This window comes from Lissotriton vulgaris, chromosome 1_1, assembly GCF_964263255.1.
Source record: "Lissotriton vulgaris chromosome 1_1, aLisVul1.2, whole genome shotgun sequence".
In the NCBI taxonomy this organism is placed as follows: domain Eukaryota; kingdom Metazoa; phylum Chordata; class Amphibia; order Caudata; family Salamandridae; genus Lissotriton; species Lissotriton vulgaris.
This window is the reverse complement of record NC_141685.1, coordinates 1,477,247,830-1,477,264,622: the sequence shown is the minus strand read 5'-3', so window position 1 is coordinate 1,477,264,622 and position 16,793 is coordinate 1,477,247,830. Positions and strand designations below refer to the sequence as shown.

Genomic DNA, 16,793 nt, shown 5'->3' with positions numbered 1-16,793 from the left:
GCATTTGTGGGAGCATGGAAATGCCAACCGTCCACCACATAGCTTCAGAATGATGGGATAATCCCTAGGCACCTATTTACAAAAGAGCAAGGCACATTCCCCTATGCAACTAAGGTGCTTGAGCAGCTACAACTGTCTTGCTCCCACTCAAAATAGTTGGTCTCCCGCACACCATTGCCTTTAATATTATAACTAAGCAAGGGAAGCACAACACAGTACACAAGTCTGCAGAACCAAACACCCATCCATACTCACCCATACCCGAGAGGCCCTCGCATACACATTCATCATTGTGAATCCTTCTCCATTTCTTCTACTCCTTATTGTTCCCTTCTAGGCCCACTCCATCATGCTATCCACAGCTTTCTCCATCCCAGCACGCTCTGCATCCTTATATCTCCTCTTTCAAAGCATCTTCTTCCAGCACACTCACCCCAGTTAACATTTTCCTCCTCCTTCAAGTTGGTCTCTTACTGCAATGTATAACTGTGCATAGGGGAACATACAAATTTCCACCTCCCCATAATTTACCTTTCTCTTACTTCATCTCTTTCCCCATTTAACCCATTCCCTATTTCGACCAGACCCTCCCAAACTCCTGAATCCTTCATCAATCAATCTCTTTCTGAATCAAGCAACCACCCTCTCCTAAATACTCTCCTTCTACCTATGAAATCTCAAATTCTACTCACTTGCTACCTTCACTATCAAGCAGCTTGGCCCACTCTCCACATCTTTATTTTATTGTGGTAAAAGAAACTTGGAGCCACCTTAAAGACTGTATCACACTAGCAGCACCATACACCCACCAAGCCCTTTTCCCTCATGCATTTAGCAATTTCCACCAGGGATGTAGAGTGAATTTCATCCTCAGCAAAACCATCTCCTCTTCCCTAATGACCAGAAAGGAATCCATGTCATACCCTTTTCAACTCTTTTGGGATCACCATCCGATTTCCCAGTCGTGTTATCAGTGGCTCCAGCACTGGCCCCTTGACACATTGGGTGCAGTCAATGACATATGAGGACCTCAGCCCTTACACCTCATTGCCTCAGTCACCTTGGGAAACTCGTAGATACCCCACTGGTTTCTGCATTTCTGACCAGACCTCACCAGCACCCAGTGGCACTAGGCAAGCAAACACACACTCGTTCCCTCTCATACACTGATCAGATAAAAGTCTGCGATGTAGATCCCTGCTCGCTCACCACTTGGAGAACCCCTACTGATCGTGTCCATTCCCGCCCCTTCGCTGACCATTGCATCTAAGCCCAAATCTCAAGAATAATGCTCTGTGTCACTTACCTTACCATGATATGGAGGAACCTGCAGTAGAAGCTGTATTACCTTTTTGTTGTCTATTTTCCTTTTGTTTTACATTCATTCGGTGGACAAATGCATATTTTATAGCAGCGCACTGAAGTATAATGACTGCTGCTGAAATATTTGGATGTGTCTATGTTGCTTCTATGAGAAGGTTTTATGACTCTCTGACTGGCCCTTTTGGTTTTTAATGAGTCGCTTTTATTTCGTTGGAGATTTCAGTGGTGCTGTCTAATAGTTATGAGTAGAGACGCATCCATTCCAGTCGTCTCTCTCTCGCATAATAAATATCCTTTTTTGTAGTCTTGCACTTTTGGGGAATCCTCATCTGCCCGTTTTTGCAAATGATGTTATATTTCACTCATCCAGCAGAAACGTGTCAGGCCCTGAGAGAACAATACAGCGTGAGAGGAGAAAAATTGGAGCAACTAAACGAGGCTTGGCAGTGTCTTTCTAGCATGCACATAACTTAAAACGCAGCCGCGGCCCGTGGAGGGAGTTCCGTGGGGCAGACAGGCGGGGCGGGGGAGGGGCAAGGTGGGGGGTGGTAAACACCGGAATATGGATGATTGCAGGTAAGTAAACAATTAAATTAATAAAACTTATTTTCTGACTTTTATCACTTCAAAGTAAGACTACACCGGTAGGAGAAACTGAAACCTGCATTAGCCCAGCAAACCAGATGCTCCCTGTGTCCTCTGTTTTATCCTCAACGGTTGTGCATCCTAAAGCATGGGGTGGGGGAATACTGCATCCAGTTTAAGGTCTCAGCAACATCAACAGACCTGCAGTGCAGAAGATTGAAGAGAATCTATGCCCTAGTTCTTTGAATATAGCATCTCTCTCCATTCCCTCCGTCAAATTCTTGGGGTGAGTTTTTTCCACACGGATAAACAATCCAGAGATGCATAGATGAGATAGACATTTAATAACTGAATTCTGTCATGCGACCTTTCAATGGAGCCCTGTATTGATCAGGCAGATCCATGCTAGATTTTTAGAAAAGCCAAAGATCAAGTAAAAGACTTCAATTGAGATCCAGTACAAGTAAATTTATTTTATGTAAATAGTCTAAACGTCTGGCCTGGAGCTCGTCTTTCTAGACCTACATTGCATTTATAATACACACACTTACGAGATATTTCAATATTTCCGATCGGGACAATAGGTTTTTTTCCAGTGACATTTTGCTTATTTGCACTTGAACATATATTGCTGTAAGTTTGAGTAAAATCAGGCGAATTGAGGAAATTTTTCCAAAGAAAATGATTTAGGCAATGCAGTATTGTGTTGTAGGATCCAAGCTACCCGGTTAGAATCAATGTTGGTATGAGGTCTGTCACAAAGACAGGGGCCAGATAACGCTTGGGTCCAGTCACAGTAGTGACTTTGACTCAACACTGTCTTAGGAAGTGAAATGTTAAAAAAAAATCTGAATAGCAGAGGTCTCTAAAAGAAGTCTAATCAAGCATGATCACCAATAAAAGGAAGCTTATTGAAGTAATCATACCGTCATTATTAGCTGTGTTGGTGTAGTCAGGAATATTACCCCTAATTTGTATGGGAGTTGATCTGAATAGAAAGCAGAGTAGAAAGTAACTAAGAGGAAGTTCACAGTAGAAATCAACTTCTTTAAATCTAGGAAGAAACTAAAACTTTATGGTTCTTCATACAATAGTGTCAGTCATTGTATAACAACAACGCCCATAAACCCTCAAGGAGGGTTGCAGGATGCCTTTCAAACGTGTTTCTTTGGCGGGATATGAACAATAGCACATCTTGTTTGGAAGCTGCTGTATATATTAACATGTCTGTGCTGTACAATGACTGGCATAAAATCACTGAGGGTGTTTTACTTTTGAGATAATATAATTGGAGAGAGTTCCTATGTCTATAAGACTGGTGTGCAACTAGATAAGGGGGCCCAATACAGTGAATAGAGGTGCAACATGAGGCATTCACTACTTGCGTATGCAGTAATGTCCATTATGTGCATTCTCTCTTCTATGTAAAAATGTCACCTAATCATAATACTATAACCTTGGCTAATTAGGGGTGGGTAAAATGTGTGCTTTTCTTACGTGATTATGCAAAATTTTGGGAAACTTACATGAAATTACACGTCATTACATGAGATGCAAATCCATCATTCAACAGCATATTTTAGTGAAAAATACTTCCTCCCGTCAATTTTTTAAATGAGGTCGCATATTGCAGTAATAAATAGTGCAAAAAATAAAAGTGGCAGCAGCAACACCCACTCCATTCCTGGCCATTCACAATATTTCCGCATGTTCGCTGTAAACGTTTACCATGAATAGAGTGCAATTACACAATCTGGCATAATGGTGTAATTTTTAGAATTTCATGTAACAGGCATTACTCGAAATCCTGTATTGAAGGAATTTACGCTGGTGTAAATTACATTTCGTCCACTAATATTGGTCTTTAATTTTTGGTTTGGGGTTAGCACCTAGAATAACTCAGTGTTGTCTTCCCCTAAATACTCTCTAAACTGTTGGAAATCTCTCTAGATAGAAGAGTTTGCCAATTTAAATCATACCATCTCTGACAATTTCCCAACACCAAAGAAACTGATGGTCAGAGGTTGAAGGCTTAATTCAGGGAGACTGTGTATTCATATTTCCAACTAAATTAATAGATTCGTCCTTATACGGGATGGTTTTAATTGTTCAAAAAATTTGTAATTTTATGCATGGCCCCCACACTCCCCATTAAGCTGAATCTTCCACTGCCCTAGAGTTCTAAGTCCGTGCAGTGTTATGGCTGGACCAGTACAGATGTGCACCTTGAATAAAGTATGCCATTGCCTGTGGAGGCAGGAGCGCTCAATTAAAATCCAAGATAGTCACTCAGCAAAAGCGCGTTTTTATAACGATAAAAAACAGTCAACACAGTGATGCAAATAATCTACTGGTTTTGCATATTTCAACATTACAAACTAAAATCAATTTATGACTAAATGTAATACTCACAAAAATCTGGTGAAATACTTATTATGATACATGTACATGTATGTATATGAAGTTTAGACATCTGTATGTGAGCCATATATATATATGTATATATATATATATATATATATATATATATATATATATATATATATATATATATATATATATATATATATATATATATATATATATATATATATTATTCCACAAGAGTGGTCCGTGATTTTCAGACGCACACTGGCAGCGGGTGCTCGGCGTAGGGGTCGGACCCAGACCCTGAATTCTACTTCTCACCAAAAGATGCGGCACTCTGAGAAAGATGTAATTTGGAAAAGTTTTATTTAAGAAAGCTCAACAGACACGTTTCAGCCTCCACGGCTTTGCTCACGGTTAGTGAGTCCTTTCTCCCCTAACCTAGGAGGAGGACCAAGCAGATGCCTTGAACACAAAGAGCATAAACAAAAGCACATTTTGTTGAACTTCAGTGGTGGTCCCATCCTCTTAGGACCACCCCAAGCACAATTATTGGCAAAAAACAATCCCAACCAAAGGCCCTGCAAAGCATTATGGGACGAGATTAGCAGTGGGCAGTGAATATTATAGTATCAAATATCAAAATAATTCTACAAAGAGCTGTAGTTCACCTAGTCGTTACTAGATGTTCCTCACGAGTCAAATGCAAAGCATTGAAAGTATTCTTCCATCAAGGTGCAGCTCCACTAGTCGTTACTGGAAGTAAAGCCAATTATCAATCAATTAACCAATCAGGAGACTTGTAAGCGTGCTACTCGCCCGTGAGGGTCTCAAGGCGCTGGAGGGGGGGTCAACACTTCCTCCCAGCTGAAGAGCCCTTGCGTCACTTTTACGCCGTCCGTGCGTCACTTTTTGCGACGCACCAGTGGCGTAAAATATGCGCCTTGTTGCGCCATATTTACAAAGTGAAGCATCTAGGTAGATGCGTCACTTTGTAAACCCCTGCGCCACATTATACCTGCGCCAGGTATAATGTATGCAAGTGGGGCGTATTGATGCAAGAAAGGTCGTAGAAGTGACGCAGTGAAATCTATGAGATTTCACTGCGTCACTTCTAGTACGCCATTGCGTCAAAATCTTGTGCCTGTCTCACAGCAGGCGTAAGACTGACACAGGCCCTTTCACATGGGGCTTGCCCCATGTGAAAGGACGCATTGCTAGAGTTGCGTCACTTTTGTGACACACTCCAGCAATGCGTCACTTTTGCTCTTACAGATACGTCAGAAATACTGACGTATTTGTAAGTCCTTGCGCAATGATGCGTCATATTGTAAATATGACGCATCATTGGGGGCGCAAAGAGGGCGCAATGAAAAGTGACGCATCGCTGTTTTCTCGCAGCGATGCGTCGCTTTTCATAAATGAGGCCCCAGGACTTTAGAGCCTTCCTGAAGGTGTTCAGGGAGGGGGCGTGTCTAATGTCGATCAGGAGCTCATTCCAGGTCTTGGCCTCAATGTAGGAGAAGGATCTTCCCCCTCTTTTGACTCTGCGGATGCATGGAATTTCTGCACTAGTCTGATATGTTGGGAATTTTCCAACCTAAGTTTTTAATTTTTTTTATGTATTCGCTTCTATGGCCCGCACACAGATATAACTAGAATCAGTGTGGGCACTAAGTAGATTTCCAGACAAGTAACACTATTACACAACTTAAGGTCAATTAGTATAAATGTTTCTTTAGCACGTTGCACTATCTACTGCTAAATTTGCATCGATAAATGCAGAAACGTCAAGGGAGCACTTTACACATGTTCTTCCTCACTTAACGTTAAACTTGCTACAATACCATGTTTATGGGCACGATAACGCAAACAGAGCAGTTTGCTGCATTACCTACCACCAATTAAACAAGAGGTTGTAAATGAGTTAAGCTGTGTTAAATCGGTGGGGAGTGAACCTTGGCTGAGAGCATAACCAATTTGTATGTCACAGGAGACCACATTTACAGTGATTTTATTGTGTTATGTTGAGTTTTAAAGCCAAGCTAAAGCTAACCCGTTATGTTTAAGTGTCCCATCAACCTGCCAGATCCCTGGGACTTCCTACAGCAGCATATATTGTTTATTTGCAGGCAGCGCGTGCGTGCAGGCCTCTTTTCTCACTTGCTCCAACACACTTAGGGGCAGATTTATGAGGCTGTTGCGCCGCAATTGCGTCACTTTATTTGACGCAACTGCGGTGCAAACAATGCGCCCTATTTACAACGTGACGCATCTAGGAGATGCGTCACGTTGTAAAGCACTGCGCCATAAGGAGGCGTTCCTGCGCGGGGGGGGGGGCGTTCCTGCGCAGGAACGCCTCCTGAAAGTGGCTGAGTGAAATCTATGAGATTTCATTCAGTCACTTTCAGGGCAATGCTGCGTCAAAACCCTGCGCCTGCTTGAAGCAGGAGTAGGTCTTGACGCAGCATTGTGCACATGGTGTACCCCCGAGCCTTGCTGGAGCTGTGTCGCGCTTGCGACGCAACTCCAGCAATGCGCCACATTTCGGCACAGATGCGTCACGCATCTGTGCCGTTTTTGCACCATGGTGCGCCGCATTATAAATGCGGCGCACCATGGGTGGCGTAGCTGTGGCGCACGTTAACTGGCGCATCCCTCGGGATGCGCCAGTTAACATAAATCTGCCCCTTGGTATTATTCTGACTAAAGAAAAGACCTTTCTCTTCACACCCACTATCTGCTTCTTGAAAGCTTTGTTTTCTCATTAATAATATTGACGATTTCATTATTTTTCTTTAGTGCCGCTGGGCATTATGTGTTAAAATGTGACTTTGCTGCAACGGTAAAATTAGTGTCGCTCTCACTCATGTTCCAAATTAACGAGAAGCATTATGCAGCTTTCTTCAAAATTAACAATAGTTGGACTTCCATATATTTCACACGAGATAGAAATATTCAATATTCTGTATACAATGGCTATATAATTAATACTTTTTTTCTTCTGTAATGATTTTATTAACATGCAACTGATCGCACAATGTATACTTTGAACTGGAATAATTGAGTGAGTAAATAGCTGATGTTCGCCCTTTTCTTCCATAAAATCGTGTCAGGACATTGTTCACCCTTTCCTTCTTGAGCTAGTGTCTCCTTCCCATGACTGCTCCAACAAGCACAGCTCCTTCATTACAGCAGGCACAGAGCATGCAGGCAGTGTTGAGGATTGCACAGCCCTTGCTCGCCTGCTCTGCCTGTGAATAGAAAGTCCGCAGTAAAGCTAGTAAGCCAAAGACTTCAGCAAACAGACTAGGGGCCTCATTTATGAGAAATGACGCATCGATGCGTGAAAGCAGCAATGCGTCACTTTTCATTGCGCACTCCTTGCGACATTCCTGATGCGTCATATTTAATGTATGACGCATCATGTCGCAAGGAGTTACAGATACGTCAGTATTTCTGACGTATCTGTAAGCGCAAAAGTGACGCACAGCCTCATAAATGAGGCCCTAGGTTCATGCACATTTTTGTGTTACATGTGCGTGTTGTGCACAGTTTTTAGAGCGGAGGACACTGGTTCAGGCAGAAAATCTCTCGCAAGAGAGCAGTTGAGCTGAAAATGTGTTGCAAGAGACTGGATTGAACAATAAATGTGTCGCAAGATAATTCTTTTTGTGTATTAACCCCCTTGCCAGTATCTTGATTGGCTTTGAAAGTGAAGTACATTCTCGTATTCAGTTTACACTCGAAACCTTAAAGGGCATTTCTTGTAGCTTGCACACAATCTTTCTTCATTTTCTGAAATTTCACATATTTTTGAGGGAAACGCATATACAATTTCGCACACCCTTGCGGCCTGTTTTGACTCTAAATGACAAGAAAGTTGGGCTGTCTTACCCTCAATGAAATATCACACTCATATAAACTAAACCAGCACCTCCTATGTGCTCAATAGGCAATGTCCAGTTAATTAGCCTTTAAATATACATTTCCATAAAGGCTATTTAAAAAATGTATTGTTTCTAGGGCAATCAGTTCCCCTGTACTGATAAATTCAAAGTGTATCTGCACCCAAATTTGCCTATCCAGTGGGCATAAGTAGTTCTAGAATGTGCAATTACCATGCAAGACTACCATGGACTCTGGAATACACTAGCCTTACTAAAAGCTATGCATCAGCCACTCAACAAGCACAAGAGGCCCTTTTCATCAAAGCATCAGCAGAGCTGCAATCTTACTGTTTGCTATCACTGGATCACTCAGTGCCCCTCACTAGTCCTAACGTATTATTGTCTAAATATTTTACTGAGAAATTGATTTTGATTAGAGCAACTCTCACTCACTCTCCTTCCAATGGCAGATATTACTGTCAATCCTCTTAGGTGCTGTCCCCCTCTAAGGGTGAAGACAGTACAGGAGAATCATTTTTTTCTATCATATCTGGTTCTCCTTTGACAACCTGCTCCAATATGCAGCTCAAGAAAATATTTAATCCTAGAGCTCTTGACTCAACGTGTGTCTGCAACTTGGGTTCATCTCTCTAAGTCTATAGCGGGCAATAATCACACCTGTAATCAAGAAGCTTAAGGCAGCCCCTGATGTACTTGATAATTAACGTCCCTCCTTTCACCAAAAAGCACTTGAGAGGAATCAATTTCCAGCAATCTTTCAAACCCAGTAATATCTTGAAGCCAGTTTTTATGCAGCTCCTTGATGAAAGTCATTTTTATATGCGCCAGGAAACCACATCAGCAATTCTGCAACCCGCATTAAAGATGCCACGAGGTTTGATCATTTTGGGATGCAGGATTACTGCAGGATTGCTAGTGATGCTCTGTGAAATGGGAGTTAACCATGGGAATGCATGTTTCTGCACCTAGTTCCCACAGTAACGCATCAGTTATGGGCTCTTCGTTACCAGGACCTTTATCCGGCTTTTTTGCTTAATTGCACCCTAAGATGGTCTTTGAGCAGTGCTGCTTGTTGGTGGGACCACAACCCTTATTTGATTTGATTTAATTTGATTTAATTTGATTTATTATTATGTGCAAAAGACCCACAAGGCAATGACTTTATTCATGAGTCACTCCTGTAGTATTTTGTGATTTAAGAAAATTAAACCAATATAAATACCACAATGCAAAATAATTTTGGAAATGTATAATTACCATATAATGTACAACATTGCCTCCTTCTGGTGATTTTTGCTCTTTTTTCCGATCTTAAGAAGCTCTGCTCAAACAGCAACGCCTTTTTTTAAGGAGAGTAAATTACGATCTTCGATGACTCAGAGTTTATAGCAATTGAAGGAAGAATATAACATGGTCGAAGGATATGTATGATGACAGACTAGACAGTGCTTCATTCAAGACCATTTACTGAAAGGATCTGCCTCACTCTATGTGCCAGAGGTTACGCTAAATTGATCACTTAGAAAGATCTATAGGTTTCCTCCTTTCTGTGCATCCCATGGCACCCTATTTTCCAACACGCTCTCAACTTAGGTGCCATTGCTACTTAGTAAAGGGGAGGTTCTAAATGGTGCTTTAGTCGCAAACAGAGAGTTCTATTGTAGGGTCTTATATTTGCATGGCATTTGAAATATGTCCGGAGAGCTCCAAAATGCAACTGTGTAGAATTTGTTAAGTGTCAACACAGAATTTTTTGATTTCGAATCTGAAATTTACTCTCAATAACATTTTAATAATTCACTTCTCATTTGTTGGCAAGTTTCTCTAACCTGGGAACCCATGAACTAAATATCTACACATCTTGAACTCATTGTGGCATGCTGTTACAAGTGAAGAGATTTTTTTTTGACGTAGTCTCATTCATCCATTCCTCTGAAATAATATTAGTTGAAGTTATCTCATGTTGTCAATCATTTTCTTCTCCTTATAGGTGATGTCATTGTCTATATTAATGAAGTTTGTGTCCTTGGGCATACTCATGCGGATGTGGTCAAAATCTTCCAGTCTGTTCCTATTGGTCAAAGTGTCAACCTGGTGCTATGTCGTGGATACCCTTTGCCATATGATCCTGAAGATTCTGCCAGCAGTATGGTTCCACCATTTTCAGTGATAGAGAGACCACCAGTGGTGGTAAATGGAAGAAGTAACTATGAAACCTATTTGGAATACCTTTCGAGGACCTCTCAGTCTGTTCCTGACGTAGCAGATCGGCCACCGCACTCTTTGCACTCAATGCCAGCAGATAGTCAGCTTGACAGCACATTCCCACCACCGCCAGTCCATGATGATAATGTGTCTATGGCTTCCTCGGGAGCCACCCAAGCTGAACTCATGACCTTAACCATTGTGAAAGGGGCCCAGGGCTTTGGCTTCACAATAGCAGACAGTCCGACAGGGCAAAGGGTGAAGCAAATTCTAGACATTCAGGGATGTCCTGGTCTGTGTGAAGGTGACCTCATTGTGGAGATTAACCAGCAGAATGTTCAGAGCCGGAACCATGCCGAAGTAGTGGATATACTTAAAGAATGTCCAGTTGGAAATGAAGCATCCTTAACTATTCATAGAGGAGGTAAGTTATGAAAGTGTGTCTGCTTAAAATAAATGAACAAAACGCCTGCCACGCCTACAAAATGCACATGCAGTGTGTCATTTATGTTAATACAGGATCTATCTGGTCTGACTGATGAGAACGTCCATGCTACAATAATACGTATATATTTTTCTGGTGTCAATGATTCACTGATATGTACATTTGAATATACAATGCCATTATAGCCTTGTATTACATCCACTATCAACTAACACTATTTTGGCTTGGTAGGTAGATGTTAAGTCCAGTAAAGGTATACTGTACACACACACACATATAATCATAAATATATATATGAATTCAAAACATGCTTTTCCTATGGAAACTAGGTTCTAACTATAACTACGTACCGGCGACCACCAAGTGGAGGGGCTGAAATGCATCATGGACATATACAAATAAATAATAAATAATGCACCTCAGCATCTTGTAGTCCATGCCCGCCTCGTGGTTCTGGGATTGTTTCTATGGATATACATATATATATTCTGAAGTTATAGTTTCAGTCAATATAGTGGATGCAGTATCTTTGCAGGTCAATATTATGACCATTTTAGTTTAACATAGAACCAATTGTGATACAATTTGTTAAGAAAGAGACATTTGAATTAAATTTGTGTTAATTTAGCACTAACTCTTTGCCATACGCCAGTGATATTTTGCTTTTATTTATCTACAATTTGCATGTCAATTTCTGACCTTTGTTTTTACTGAGCGCATGAATGGAGCAGGCTGCCGAGGGCGGAATCTGTGATTAAATGTCTGCATTCTGAGGGATAGGCCCGATCATGCTGTGCATGTCAAAGGATATGGAGCCTAGGCTAGCCATTCCACTAGCCATGTTCCTTCTCTTGCATTCTGCTTATATTGGTTTCCCTTGTTGACATAATCACAAAACATGCATTTGCCTGTAGAGTGGCACAGTATGAAGCTCAATACGGTATTGTGACCAGCGAGTATGAAGCAGTGCTTCGTCTAACTGGGTTTTCAGTCTTGTACTGGTATCTACAGAACAATAATTCCCTCATCCGTGGTCAGTAACTGGTAATTGTCAAGTAGAGTGTCCACATGAGGACCTGCTTTTTAATTACTCTTCTAAGATGTGCCAAGATTCTACAGGTGTATTGATTATATAGACTTCTGCAGCAATGAGCTTGACAGCAGCCAGTAGGAGAAGTAGGTTCAACAAATACTCGTTAATGGAGTCAACATACTATTCAGTAGGGATGTATGATGACGCAACGCAAACAAAACCAACGCACACCATTACATCGCTTTTTTTACATCGCACGCACCATTGCATTGCATGCATCTACCCCGCAAACCATTAAATCGCACCCCGCCTTCACATGCATGGAAAATACCTTTACAACACGCACAAAGATCACGCATCCTATTACACTGCAAAATCCTCCCTAACGGCCCCCCAAAACACACTACTAGGCATAGCAATGTACCAAACTCACTATCACGCCCTTAAGCCTAAAACACTGCCATATACTATTAATTCTTAACCCTAAGCCCTAACTCTAAAGCTTAAAACACTACCATATACGACCCTTAACCCTAAGCCCTAACCCTAAAGCCTAAAACACTACCATATACTACTATTAACCCTAAGACCTGAAGCCTAAAACCCTCCCCTCCACTACACTTTCCATCAACAACCCTAAACCCTAAAACACTATTAGTACAGCGTCGTCCTTACCTGCCTCTCATGGTTCCAGAAGCGCTGTCTCTCCGCCGTCCGTGTCCATTGTAAGCACTCACGATGTAATGGCACCTGCGACATAATGGCGTGCGTAGTGAAAGCATGCGCCCTAATGTCGCATGCGTTGCGATGGTCGTTTGCAATTCAGTAGTTACCTAATGTTTTAGGAGCATGCGCGACCAGACAAGTTTCACTGCAGGTACTATGCAACCAAAAAGTCCAAGTAAACTATTTCATGTAAACAGGTACTTGTTGTCTGTCATAGAGCAGCACGTTTATGCATTTTTTGGGAAAGGAAAATGGAAGATCTATGTCACTATTCACAGGAAAATCAAACATACAACATTTTGCCATTTATTTTCCCATTTACATCAGGAACAAGCTACAGTAAGGTTGTAGAGTAGAAGGCTCCTTCGCATTTGTTGAAAGTTGGCAATTTTCAAAATTGACGCAAAAAATCAAAGCAAACCCTGTGCAAAGATTTAAAAAGTGAATGTTGGTTTTCAAATGTAATAGAAAGAGATAGTGTGAGCTTTTCAAACAATGTTGAAAACCAGACTATTCAAATAAGAGCTACATGTGTGGAGATTTCATCCAAGCAAAATATGTAAACAAATAACCCAACCATGAACAAACTCGAACGCAGTGTTAGAGATAGAATATAACTTTCATGTCATAACCAAGACTGATCTGAGAATTGGGACACATTTCACAATCACCAGTACTACAGAAACGTACATTTGAAGTGACTGTTTTTTAATTTTACCTTATGGATACAGCTAACCCAGGTTAGATTGTGAGATGTCTCATTGCTTTAGGGCTCAAATAATCATGTGAAGTTCTGCTGAATTCAAGGATTTTTGTAGGGTGGAGGCCTTGCCCATGTTGCCTGTCCATGAGAGCACAGGCTTGAGAATAACTACAATAGCGTCCAATGTAGATATTTAGGAGATAAAACTTTTAAGAAGACATAATAAAGTTGTTGTATGAGAATGTAAATGAGTGAGCAACTGAACAAGTGTAAGGGAAAATAAGTTATCAAGATGACATATATTGTATTGTGTGAAGGAAATTGTCGCGAAGCACAGGTGGTTGCAGGAAGAACAGGGCAGACATGCATACATGCTACAAAAAGATGGCTGAAAGGTAATAGACTAATTAGATTCTTTTTTTGGTTTATGATAGTTTAAGGGTTCTTATACCGTGCCTCCTCATTCAATTTATGGCATTTTCTTTTATAAAGCACACATTCTCCATGAGGCATTGTTGCACGGGAACAGTTAAACGTTATTGAAGAGGAGGTATGCATTGTTTATTGAACTGAAAACGGTGCTTTTCAGTGCTCTCTGAATTTCAGTTCTCTCTTTTCAAAAGAGTTCAAAGGAGTGGGGTTCCATTTTAGTGCTTCTAAAGGGACTCCCAAATGGTAGGATCTATCACGACTCCTTACAATGCAGGGTGAACACCACAAGTTGTCTGGTGATGATACAATAACATTGCAGGCCTGACCTCTATTTTTGTAGGAACTAATAATATAGAATGGCATGAATGCAGATGGAAGGTGCTCATGAAGGGTAGTCCAAAGTACCCAGTGGTACAATACAGTTATGGCTCACCATTGTGATATGATTTATTTTCATTTTTCATTGAGATAATGGTTCAGAACATGGAGTGATTCAGTTTACCACAAGGAGATTTGCTGTAGAATTTTGAATAGGGTGTCCAATGAAGGCCCAGGAAGGCTGCATTATATTTTTAAAATATTCACATAAGATAATTTTACAATCACTGCATCTTAATGACTCTCATTTAACTGGTCATTGGCCCTTCTGAATATAACATTTTGTCTTGGATCTGACCCTCTTATACGTACATCGGTCGCCCCTCAAATAGAAGGGTGACAGCATAGCTGTAAAGCCTCTCTAATTTCTTTACAGAAAATACATTGTTAGAATTCTACTTGTTAAGTTTCAGAGGTTTCTGGGAGATGAAAATTGAAAACTCTCGAACTAAAATGGGGACGTTTTATACACTATTCTATAAGTCCTGAGATAAAAGCAAGACATGGGTGATGGAAAATGAAACATCAGTGATTCAATTTCCAGTAGGGTCTACTTAGTTTCATGTCAACTGATGGTGAAATCCTCTTGTTCTCAGTTGTATAAACTAAAGACTCCTGTTTTTAAAATTGAGGACAAATTGTTCTCTCATTCAAATGAAATGTGGTGGTGGCAGGTTAGGATGAGGCAATGTTCTTCTTCATCGGTACCAGTGTCTTTTCAAGTAAAAAGTAAACTACGGATCTCTACATGCTCAGGCAATCACAGCGACTAATTGACATCTATTATGTTTCAGACACTGACCAGCCTTACTGAGCCTGATGTCTAGCATCCAGAGGTCTAACTCCAGAATAACATACATTTTGGATCATGTGTTTCCAAGCATGTGTGAGTCTTTCTCAGTCAAAGATGTTTGTAAGGTAGTGAAAGGTGAGAAAGTTTTTCAGATCAAACAACAACATAATAAAGAAGACATTTTAAGATAGTAGCTGGTCCTGAATGATCCATACATTCAAGGACTTGAACACAACTTGAAATTAACCAAGACAGGGTGACTTTATAATGTCAAGGAATTTAAGAAACAAGAAAGCCTTCTTAGGCTTCTTAGACTTCTCTAGTAAATTTGCCTTTTCTGCATTGTCATCTTAGATTGTTCACCTTTTTCTGGAGATTATTATTGGTGGTATTTGAACTGTGGGCCCTGTGACACTGCTAAGTGCCACAGTGCATGTGTTCTGATCATAAAATAAAGTTTGTCTGCAATGAGCACCACCGTTCTCTGGCTGGTCTACATTTGAAAAGCACACCAGTAACACATGGCAAGGAAAAGTGCATTCACCATGTGGGAAACCCTGTTTATATATATATTAATATGTCTCCCTTCAAGGGTACCTTGAAAGCCCACTAGGTAGAGTCCTTAATATACAAAACACAAATGGCAAACTCAATATTTAAAAGGGACTGAACGCCTAAAAGTGATTTTATTGTGCAGTGCCAGCTATGTTTTTCATAGCACAAGCCTAGGTGTGACTAAAATATTTAATTTCATATAGCTGCTTTGGAAAATACTATCAAAGACCTTCTAAGTTATTTCTTGATTTATTTTAAATTACGATTTAATGGTGAAAGCAAATTTTGAGACCATTAAAAGAAAAGTGTCTTTATAAAATTGACATTAGGCTGCCTGAACCAGAACTTATTTAAAACCAGTTCGACCACTCATCACACTTCCAAAGCTGGAAATGAGTTCCTTGACTGTAAGGGTTAACAAAGAATATAATGGCCTGAATCTGAGTCCAGGAAGGATTAGGGGCATTGACTACTAACCACTTACCAAGGATTAGCTGTCTGGGAGTGGACAAGACCTGTTGGATGAACAACAGAAGACCTTAGCACTTCCTCATTTGCCTTGGAGACACCAGGGATGGATTCTCCTATTCATTTGTAGGTCCCTCCTAGGTAGCCAGACTCCAGTCACAGTAGTGAGAGAAACAGTTTGCAGTCTACCAAGTGGGAAGAAAGTTGATCTAAATAGGCAAGCCTGCCTGTTGGTAGTTGGATCCTGTCATATTAAAACAGGGGCTCTGTATTTCTTAGAGGAAGTACTGTATAAAGAGGTAGGGAACTACAAGAAGATAGCTGGAATGAGGTAGCAGAATTTCACTAATCACTCCATAGTGCACCAATTAAATCTGGCACTACACCAATGATCACCTCAGATGATTCCTGAGCCTGGGAAGAGTCTGTCTGAATAAGAAGGCAGCCGTAATGGAAGAAGACTTCTGATTGAAAAAAATGAGTTATGCAAGAACTCGTGGACTTCTAATTGCTGCTGGCACCTAGGGACTAAATCTGCTGTTCAAATATCAAGAGGATGACCTCTTGTTTACCTGCATTTGGGACATAAAAAAACAGAAAAGGGTCTTGACTCCAAGAGGACCTCAAAGGACTGAACCCTGGAGGAGACCTGGTTGAGGAGAAACTTAGCAATTACTAGCCTTCTTAGAGGAACTTAGGGTTGAGGGACTGACCAGAAGGATTTTTTCAAGTTGTTGGAGAAAAGTCGAACTTAGTTATTTTTTCTACCTCCAGAGGACTGGTTAAGTTGCTCAGGCTTGTCCTGGAGGTCAAATCCAAAGCATGTAAGAAAAACAACTTTGTCCCAGCATGAGTTTTTTGATGTGCTG

At 40.8% G+C, this 16,793-nt stretch overlaps 1 protein-coding gene across 4 annotated transcripts in view; it reads left to right on the top strand.

Moving 5' to 3' along the window:
* MAGI2 (membrane associated guanylate kinase, WW and PDZ domain containing 2) overlaps positions 1-16,793 on the top strand; it is a 2,816,921-nt gene that overhangs the window by 2,307,516 nt on the left and 492,612 nt on the right. For all 4 annotated transcript variants that reach the window (XM_086967329.1, XM_086967327.1, XM_086967326.1 and 1 more), the window contains one exon: positions 10,177-10,815. In XM_086967329.1, coding sequence (XP_086823455.1) covers positions 10,177-10,815 — 639 coding nt within the window. The remainder of the gene's footprint in view (positions 1-10,176; positions 10,816-16,793) is intronic.